The sequence below is a fragment of the Tauraco erythrolophus genome, chromosome 29 (genome assembly GCF_009769465.1).
Source record: "Tauraco erythrolophus isolate bTauEry1 chromosome 29, bTauEry1.pri, whole genome shotgun sequence".
In the NCBI taxonomy this organism is placed as follows: Eukaryota; Metazoa; Chordata; class Aves; order Musophagiformes; family Musophagidae; genus Tauraco; species Tauraco erythrolophus.
Window position 1 is genome coordinate 3301120 of NC_141493.1, and position 10031 is coordinate 3311150.

General features: G+C 46.2%; 1 protein-coding gene across 8 annotated transcripts in view; it reads right to left on the reverse strand.

Moving 5' to 3' along the window:
* EBF2 (EBF transcription factor 2) overlaps nucleotides 1-1115 on the reverse strand; it is a 139915-nt gene extending 138800 nt beyond the window's left edge. For all 8 annotated transcript variants that reach the window (XM_086628195.1, XM_086628199.1, XM_086628194.1 and 5 more), the window contains exon 1: nucleotides 985-1115. In XM_086628195.1, coding sequence (XP_086484321.1) covers nucleotides 985-1115 — 131 coding nt within the window. The remainder of the gene's footprint in view (nucleotides 1-984) is intronic.
* Nucleotides 1116-10031: the final 8916 nt, after the last annotated feature.

The window sequence follows — 10031 nt, forward strand, 5'->3', positions numbered from 1 at the left end:
CTCTGTACTAATAAACCTCAACTTATTCCCAGGACCAATTTAGCCTTCTCCCTTCCCCGACGCTATTACTTTTTTTTTTTTTTTTAAAAAAAAGGTATCCAGAGAGCAAAGTGGAAAAAAAAAACACATTTTACCTAAAAGGGTTTTTCATCGTCTTACCCCTAACGGGAAGAGACTGGAATAACGGTCCTGTGCCGACTTGGCTGGGAGAGAAAACAAGAGGGGGGGGGAAGCTAACTCGCCCAAACAAGTGAAAAAACAAACAGACAAGTCCCCAGTTCGGTGCCTGCTGGAGTCTCAGCTCAGCAGAGATCTCGCGTCCACGCACGCAGGTGCTCCGGGCGAGCGGGCGTGAGGTTCACCGGTGGCTGCGCCGGGCGCCCGCGGGCTCGGCGCTGCCGCCGCGGCTCTACCGAGCTGCCGGCACCTCTTCCCGTCCTGCGAGCTCCCCTTCTTACTGGAAACCACGCTCTGGTCAGCTACCAGCCTGGAATCCACGGGTTAAGGTTTCGCCAATGCCTACGGCGGCTACAGAGCCACTTGAATTAAGTAAAACAAGATGCGCCGGGGACGGGAGGGGGGAGGCGGGGGAAAAGATCTACATTTAAGTTAATTCTGACTTAATAGGTCCACTCCTGTTCGGCTGCCTGACCCGGAAAGAGGGAAGGAGTAGTCTATACCGCTAGGTACAAGCAGTTCCCTCTCCCCACCTCCCCTGTGCAGAAAAAGAACGATCTGATCCCTGCACTGGATGGTAGGGCTCTTGACGCTCTCCGGTTTTGGAGTGCTTCTCCCTAGCTCTAGCTGTACCATCTTCAATTTTCACTGACTACAGGAGACCAGGAGGAGGTAGGGGGGCAGAAAGGGAGAAAATAAATTTAATATCAAATGCAAACAACAACAGGGAGTAACGAAAAATCTTGCTAAAATAAAAAAAAAAAAAAGATGGGGGGGGAAGAGTGAGGGAGAAATAGTCACGGTTACCTTTGTGCTGCTACGTTTGCATCCACAACCCCAACGTTTCTGACCCAGGACCTGACGGAATCCATTTCAGAACCTAGAGATTTATCTTTCAGAATGGGTCCTCTTCCTAAAGTATCTTGAATCCCAAACATTTAAAAAGTCTATTCCAACTAGCAACAGTTTCCTTTTGGGGGATAAGGGAGGAGAAAAGACAAAAAAAAAAAAAAAAGACGTAGCCTTTGAAATTGACACACACAAATCCCAGGAAAGTGGAGAAGTTCAGCTTTAAAACCAACTTCTTCTGCTTTTAAATGCTACGTGTTTCTAATGCCTTCAAACAGGGAAAAAAGTTTTTCCTCTTGCAAAGTAAAAGTTACGCTGCTTCAGTCTTGCCTGGTATCATCATCCTTCAAACGCAGGAGGGGAGACTGCATCCAGAAACTGATGGCTGTTAGCAAGGATCACCTGTTTCTCAGCAGACACAAGAAGGACTGATTGCTGCCTGATCCAGAAGAAAACAAAACAACAAAAAAAAGCGGGATAAACGTAAAAGGAAGGACGAAACGGAGCTAAAGGGAGCCTGATGACACACTACGCCGGGGAAGCGCCGATCCTTCCCAAACTGGTCACCATGAATGGGTTACAGCATGGGAGCGGAAGGGCCGGGAAGGGGCGGGGCCTCTCCCAAATAAGGAGGTGACATTTGCATACCGCCCCCCGATTGGCGGGCGGTCCGCAGCCGCCGCGCTCCGCACAGCCGCCGGCGGGGCGGGGGGCGGCGGGGCCGAGCGCCGGCGGGGAACGGCGGGGCCGGCGGCCGCCCCGCACCGAGCCGCGCTGCCCGGCCGCGGGAGCCCGGGCAGCCTGACTCGGAAAGGAGCAGCCACCATGTAACAGCCAAACTGTGCTAGAAGCAGCAATCCCTGTAAATCTGTTCCGTGCTGGGATCGCAAAGCGACCGCGCAGGTAGCCGGCCGCTGCGCTTTCAGGCGCGATATTTAAAAAAAAAAAAAAGTGCTTAGAGGGAACGAACCGGGTCGCGGCCGCGATGCCCGAGGGTCTCTGCACGAGTAAAAGCGAGCGAGCCTGCCACGCACCCAGGAGACCCTGAAGTTCTCGCCCGCACCCAGGAGACCCTGAAGTTCTCGCCACACGCGGGCTGTCAGGTCCAGACTTAAAACTTTTTGTAACATCCTATGTGGGCAAAATTTCCCATTCAAGGAAGCTGGAGCTCTTCCCCAGCCCAGCCCGCTGCGAACCAGGACGATTTGCATCTGCGTTTATTTAATTTATTTTTTTTAAACCACTCCGCCTTGGTGATTCTTTCCTCCTGGCCCTTTTGTATTCCGATCTGCGGATAGATCTGCCTCTGAAATCTATATAACACCAACGCGAAAACAGATTTCAAGACAATGAATGCAAATCTGTGCTCAGAGACCATCTGCCAGATGAGGGAATCAGATGTTCGGTAGTTAAAGGGACAGCGCAAGGATTTCCTTGACTCATTATGTGCAGCTCCTCTCTTTAACCTGCCTTTTTTTTTTTTTTTTTTTTCCTCCTAACGGGATAGGAATATAATTTCCATTTCAGATTAAATCCGAACTCCTTCCATCCATGTTCAGCTGCATTTCAAAAAGCCACCTTTCTATTAAATGCTAGATTATTTACATGGAGTTTCATACAGCTCTCAAAAAATGAATCGCGAATTATAAATCTTCCCATAAAACTTTTATAAAAATGTATCCTTAATTCAGGCACGATTGAAGGCAAAGCCGGGACTCTAAATTATTCTGTCTACATAAGTGACAGACACGGTATTAGATGAACTAATACATCTCACACCATCTTTGTTCAAGGAAATTTACCATGCTACCCCACCTCCCCAAATTGATAAATATGCAGTAAGTGATACTGCCAGGTCCGCAAGAGGCGAGGCTGGCGTTATTTTAACGTTACAGAAAGCAACGGCAGTTTGAGGGCGTTACAGAGCCGAGGCCAACCTTTGAAGACATGATTTTAGCGTCTTTGAGATGCAATTTCTCAATCTAAAAAAAAATAAACTAATCCAACCAAACAGGGTAAGATATTCAAACAAACAAAGGTAAGAAAACAAGAACATACGATGTACATGTACAGGCGATGGTGAGCCATATTATGGTGATTATTTTTTTTTTGGGGGGGGACACCATTTTGCAATAGGCGTGGGTACATTTCCTCGAATAAAAGACCCCTCTTTGTACTAAGATCATTTTTGGCAATGCCACCCTGACCGTCTCTGCATTTATTCTTAAACCTGGGGCAGGGACGGAAGAGGAGGGGGCGGAATTCCCACTTGATCTAACCTTGGCCGATGTATGCCTAAGGAGAAAACGGTTCCTAATAACCGAGTCCCTCGCTCCTAGTGATAAAGCCGAGTCTGTCCCTCTAAGGCGTTAAAGGAGCCCGGTCGGATCCAGCCCAGACGCTTACTCAGTTCCAGCCTAGTCGCTTAAGAAATCCCGGGACCGTGCGGGCGCTGGGAACAATGGGGACTCGTGTGCCGCGGCCCCCGGGGAGCTTGGCTTTTCGGGATTCATGGCGGGTCAGAGGGCAGCGGCGCAGGTCAGAGGAGATGCGCTCCCTTCGCCCCAAACAGCTGCCACCAGAATTCTGCACTTGAGGGACGAAAGAAGGGAGCCTTCCCCTCCCGCCCCAGCCCTCCCCTCCCCGCGCCCGCGGGGCTGAGCTGGGGGAGCGCCTGGGCGGCTCAGCGACTCCTGGAACGGGGAGCGCTTTCAGGGGGAGAATTTGCTCCCCCCCACTAAGTTCCTCTCCTTTGCACTGCATCTTAATGGGACAGGAGTTCTCCAACACTTCCGAAATGATAAACTCCCATCTAGACTCCCCGTTTCAAGCGCTCGGTTTAGATACGGTTTGGGAAAAGTCCCTCTCTCGGGCTCTCCTGATGTAAATTCGCTGGGTAAAAGCAGCGTTTACACTGATTCAAGCGCCGCTTAATTTGGATTTGCGGTTTAGAGGTTCCCGCTGTTCGGCTAAGAGTCGGTTCCACGGGCAGGTAGCTGGCACCGCGTAACTCCGGGAGGGACGAGCGCGCTGAGATGGGCAAAGCCGGGCGAGACCAGCCGAGGGCACCGCGGTGAGGAGGAGGAGGAGGAGGAAGCCTCCAGCACCGCACCTTCCACATCGCACTTGCGCCCGGCTCCAAGTGCAATTCAGAGGCGTAAATCAGAGCACGCCCAAGGCTCGGGAGAGGGTTCCTCAGAGCCAAGGGGCGCCGGGAGCCAGAACGACTTTCCATCAGCAGCGGCGGGCGGCCGGGCGCACGAACCGAGCCCCGCGGCGGGTAAAGGGTGGCGAGCCGAGCGGCCGCGGGGCCGGGGCTCGGGGCCGGCGCTCCGCCCGCAGCGGCGCAGCGCCGAGCCCCCGCAACTTTCACAGGCGCCGCGATGTGCGGCTTTCATTGCCGGGAATCGCTTGGAGCGATTTTCTTCCTCGCACTAAAAATAAGAAAAAAAAAAAAAAAAAAAAAAGCGACTGTTTCGGTGAGCGCTGATCATTCCCTTCTGGAGGAAGGGCTGTTCCCCTCCAGACTGCCACGCTCGTTTCCACATGCCGGGGTCAACGTGACAGGTGAGGCGGTTTGGATGCGGTAAAGCGAGATGCTCGGCTGTGGCAGTGGGTTTTTAACAACGTCGTTTTTATACTCCGGAGTCAACTTTCGCGACTCGACACATCTCGGAACTCCCAGCAGGAAGAAACACTTACACTGAAGATAACGATGAAGCTCTTTCAAAGCACAACCTTAAAACTACCATTGTTTCCTCTCACGTTTAAGGAAAACGCGTCAATGAGAAAGTTAAACTACGCCTAAGGACGACACTTGGAAGGAGGCATTTCATTCTTACTCCTCTTCATTTCCGAGAATTCACCATCCTTCTGGTGTCTCAAGGGAACGAATCGGAGGTTAAAATTATCAATGTCAGAATGCAGAAGGATATCTGATCTTTCACTCTGTGTCCAATATTCTCACTGTAACTTTAATTTCTGTGGCACACCTGTACCAGAAAAATAAATGTGCCTGTTAAAAACGCCCCTTTAAGATTTTAACAGCTTCAAGTCATCCGCAATGCAAGTGAGTCACATCCAAGCACACATCAGTCACATTTTTGGCAATATAACGGTATCTGACAAACAAAGAAGTCCTCGAAAATAACTTCAAGAGCCTGACATAAGCATGAACAAAATATTTACTTGCACGGGATACGCTGCAACAGAAACGTGGCTACAAGGACCAGGAACGGGCTGCGTTCTGAGAGGCGCACGGAGGGCAGTCAGGGCACTACGGACAGGAGAACTGGATGACAAGTCTACTCCGACTGGTGAAAGTACTCTGGATTTACAAGACCTTCGATTTAACTGAAAGAACGCACGTAGCTTAAGGAAGAAAGCTTCTTAAAACGTTTTTGAGAGGCTTAAAGCAGTTCGGGTGCATGCAACTAAATCATGAAAGCAAATCGAGCTCTTAACTGAGCACTGAAAATGCAAAACAAGGACTTGAGCACTGAAGTGGTTTTGGTTACATTTATTTTAAGCCGGGTTTTATATAATCAACATACAGATTGTCTCAGAAGAGAACTCCCCCATTTGATTGCTGGAAGAAGTATAAAATAATTGATCCTCTCCACACATCCCTCCCACGCCATTAACAAATAACCAGAAATATGGTTTTATAGCTGTAAAATCATGAGCTGTACCTGGTCTCTCTTTCTCTCCCCCTTCCCTCTCGCACCATAAAGGTACTATTTACTGGAGGCAGCTCTCCACACTCATCAGCAATTACAAAAATGTGCAAGTTCCAGAGATTCAAAGCAGTGAACAAAGGAATGCTTTCAAACTTACAAATGCATAAGTAAACATTTAATCACTTCTTCTCCACCTCATCTTTCCCAACAGAGAGAAAATATTGTATCCATCAGATCGTCTTTTGAGTCTACCATTCATTCCAATAAGTAGGTGCTTTTTTCACTAGAACAGAAAAACACATCTGCGAGGTTTTATATCCAACTTTTTTTTTTTTTTTAAAGATACTTTTACTGCCTTTTGCCTAGCATGGTTTTTGGAACACATTAGCAAATAATATTTTACCATCGGGAGTGTATGTTCCATTTTATTTTACAATGCAGATTTGAGAAGTCTTAGTGCTGAAGTTTGTTTTTCTAACCACTTGGAGGTTTGAAGCAACAAGCACATTCAGGAAAAATACTTTCAGTGGGTGTGTATTTGTGCTGGGATCCTCTCTCCTTTTGCAGTTTATGGAAAGCAAACAAGGTCAGCTTTCCAACGTGTCAGTTGTCACAGCCTGTCTAGTTCCAGGTACATACTTATGATCCAACTCCAGCTGTCAAGCAGAGTCTCCACAAGCAACTGGATACACGCAGACATACTGGAGAGCAGAACTACATCCATTAACGTATAAACCAAATCAAAAGCGGTCCCCAGTACGACAAACGTTCTTATACTGGCACTTAACCTACATTAGTCACTCGAGTGGTCTTACAAGAATTACTTGACAATATACACATGCTTAACCTCATGCTTCAACATCTGTACAGCGAGGGCCTAATTTTCATTTAACTCAGTGCAGCTCTGTCTTAAACAGGTGTCTGACTTTAATTACGTAACAGTCACGCTGAAGCGATGCCACAGCGACACTTCATCTGCTTGAAAGTCAGCAAACCTTAAGCATCTTGCTAGATAAAAACTTGATATTTAAAGTGTTTAAAAATAGAAGAATTGGGAACACCTGTGAATTTCTTTAGTTCTTTCATGTAGCACAGCCTAACGTTTACATTTGGACACTCTCAAGTTACAGAAATACAAAACCACTTTGATGCAGACTGGTATTGTAGCAGGAATATACAAATTGTGGTTTATTCTAAATGTGCCAGTTTTGCCTCTGATTAATGGAAGGGGAGAGGGGGCACATATCTAACACGTATCTTGTTGCATTGTTTTGAATTGCTAAAAAACAGCCTTCAGCTAGGGCTGGCTACCCAGAAAAGCTTCAGCTTCCAAAGTTCTGTCATTTTCCAGACATATACATACATATATATATATATACATATACCACCCCCCTCAGAGTGTTCTCAAAGAAATATTTGGTGTTGATAAAGAAAAATATACTCATTTTCATCCTCATATAACTCAAGAGAGCAAGTAGATCCACCTTAGGCTTTCCACTAACCTTCCACTGTTAGGATAAATCTAGAACTTCGCCTCCCCACAAAAATACAGAAAGTTACAGGGTTTGGTTCCAAGCGTAGTCCATTGTTGGAAACATTTTGACTTCAACAGGGATTGGATCAGACCACTTATGTCACTGAGGGGCCACTATAAGCTTGATTATATAATTTGTTTTTTCTAGCCAAATTTCAGCATTTGTAAAGCTTTCAAGGCACTGGCAGAGGCTAACTCACCTAATCCATGTACTATTGTTGTTTGATAGGCTGAGAAATGGAGGCACCAAAAAAGTCACAGTACACAAGAATAAGAGGCCAACAATGCTCATCACCTACCAGGCCATCTTTCCCTTAATGGACCATTTTTCCAACACACAGGAGTCCATAAAAACTAGGAGAGTCCCCTGGCCACACAACACAAGCACTAAGAACTTTGGCTAGTATGGGCTCCCTGTCGAGTTAATTGGTGTAAATCATTAGGATTAGGAAAATACCTCTTAGGCACGGTAAATAATCAAAACATCTGCCTTCTGCAGAGTTTCCTGTGCCTTCTTTTCAAGCATCTGGTACTGGAAAGCTTAGCTATAATACACAAGGAGACCAATCTAATCCAACTATTTCTACGTTCTTTCCATAAGGCAAGAAAGAGGTAGTTAAAAGCTCAGTATATCATAATTTGAGCTTTTGTCCTGGTTTTAGCCTAAAATTAATAATTTGTTTTATGCCTTCTGTGCTATTTGATTCTAGCTCACCATTTGAACTGTTTCTTTCAGCACTGATTTTAAGTATTCATACGCAAGCTGAACATCAATGCTTTGAAATTTACACACACCTAAATGGTTCTGCTACTTAAAAGGATTCGATCACCCTGGTTGTACAGCATCACATTTCCATCAACAGGATCAGTTAGGTAAGGAAAAGTAATATATTTTACTAAATAACCTGATACCATTATTAAAGAGCATTGCTACTTTTTTTTTAATAAAAAAGTTATACCATGTGCCCCTCAACCCAGATAAGCTACAACAGAAAGATAAAGAAAAAATAAAAGTTTGCTAGCTTTGTGCCTCTGACAGACATAGTGTAAATTTGTATGTTTAGTAGGTTTTACAGTAAATTGATCTATAACAATCTTAGATGTAGTTCCTCAAGCATATTTTCCATAACCAGAAACTAGGAACAGCAAAGCTGGAACCTGCAGGTGGAGAAAGAACTCCAGATGCAGCTGTAGAAGATGATGGGCCCAAGACTGGCAGTATGATGCCTGGTTAAGTCTCTTCTGATAGTGTTCAGGAGAAAAATCTAAACTCCATTAACGTACAGCGTGGGAAGCAGATCTCTTTCTATAAGCCTCAGTTTCAGAAATCAAGCTAAGGGCATCAAATGGGAATTATCTGATAACAGACTAGTACAGAAGTCATATTAGACCCACACTGGTGAAGAATGGTTAACACAACACAAAAAGGCACCTTTGTAATGCCCAACCAGAGCCAGGCTGTGCAGCAGGTAGATTTACCCAGTACAAACTTCATTACAAACCAGGAGATGTTTTAAATCGTAGCAACAGCTACAGAAAACCATTCTATCCGCTCAGATATGTTTCTCTTTACTTTGTGCTTCTCCTGTAGATGGAAGAATTGCCACATCAGCTATGGTTCATTAGAAGATGCCTCTATTCAGGACGCTCCTTTCATGCCAGACAGCACTAACTTTATAGATTCATTGTGTACCAGTTGACTAACATGAAGTGGGGGGTAAAGGGGAGTGGAAGAAAACCAGTTATCCATGTGCACCCTCCCCTTTAGCTTCTCACTAAAGACATAAAACAAGCCTTTGCTGATTCCAAGTCCACAGGACATCAAGGAAAGTGAAACAGATGAGCAGGTTCAGAGGGTTTCAGAACACCGCCCCAAGCAGACACAGCTTTGTGGTCCACACGCATTCTTTGGCTTTAGGGAAGGAAAACACCCTCTGTTGTTTTCAAGAGCATGTGTTCAGAGCATCTGAGGACTAGAATATGTTGAAGCATATGGCACATAATTTCCTTTCTTCCATTCATAATCTGCAGCAAGATCAGTTCTAGTAAGAACAAGCTCCAGCTTTCATTTGAAAATATTTCCATAGTCATGTCCTTGTAGCAAGTCCATTTAGGCATCATCTCGGTGCCAGTGATATCAGAATAGCAAGCTACCCTTGCTAAACAATTTGCTTACAGTAAGCAGATGCCATACATCTTTAAGACTTCCCAACTGCTTGCTACCTCCACTGACATCCCATGTTGGAAGTACAAACATCATACGTTGGCACTATGAACTTTGTGCTTGCATACCATCCTAGCAACTAAAGGTCTAATCCAGACGAGATAAAGCTCAACACACTCCTCACGATCCCAAACGTTAGAAGAAACAATGAGGGGGAAGAGGATAAAACAGAGGCACAGAGCAGGAAGCCAGGAGGAGAAAATATAACTTCAACTCCGAACGCTGAAGACCACACAGTATAACTGTTAACTGAAGGACAACCACTCGCTTCCAAAGACTTGCTCTCTGGTTACTTTCCCCTTCGCTGCAGTCCCCTTTTGGTCAAAGCATTCTCCAGGCACCCATGGGACAGAGGGAAAGAGACCACCAACCTGCAGGAGTGGCAGCATCCTCCAACACGGGCCCTGCCTCGCACTTCGCCAAGAACCTAGAAAGTACCCAACACCCTACCAGCTCCAAGATCTGAGACTCCTGAACCTCTGACATAGGGCAGGCTGGGTTGTCACTCCAGATAAAACCTTCCAGCAGAGGCCTAACACCAGCCCTCGCCCTGAGCTGCGTGCAGGCA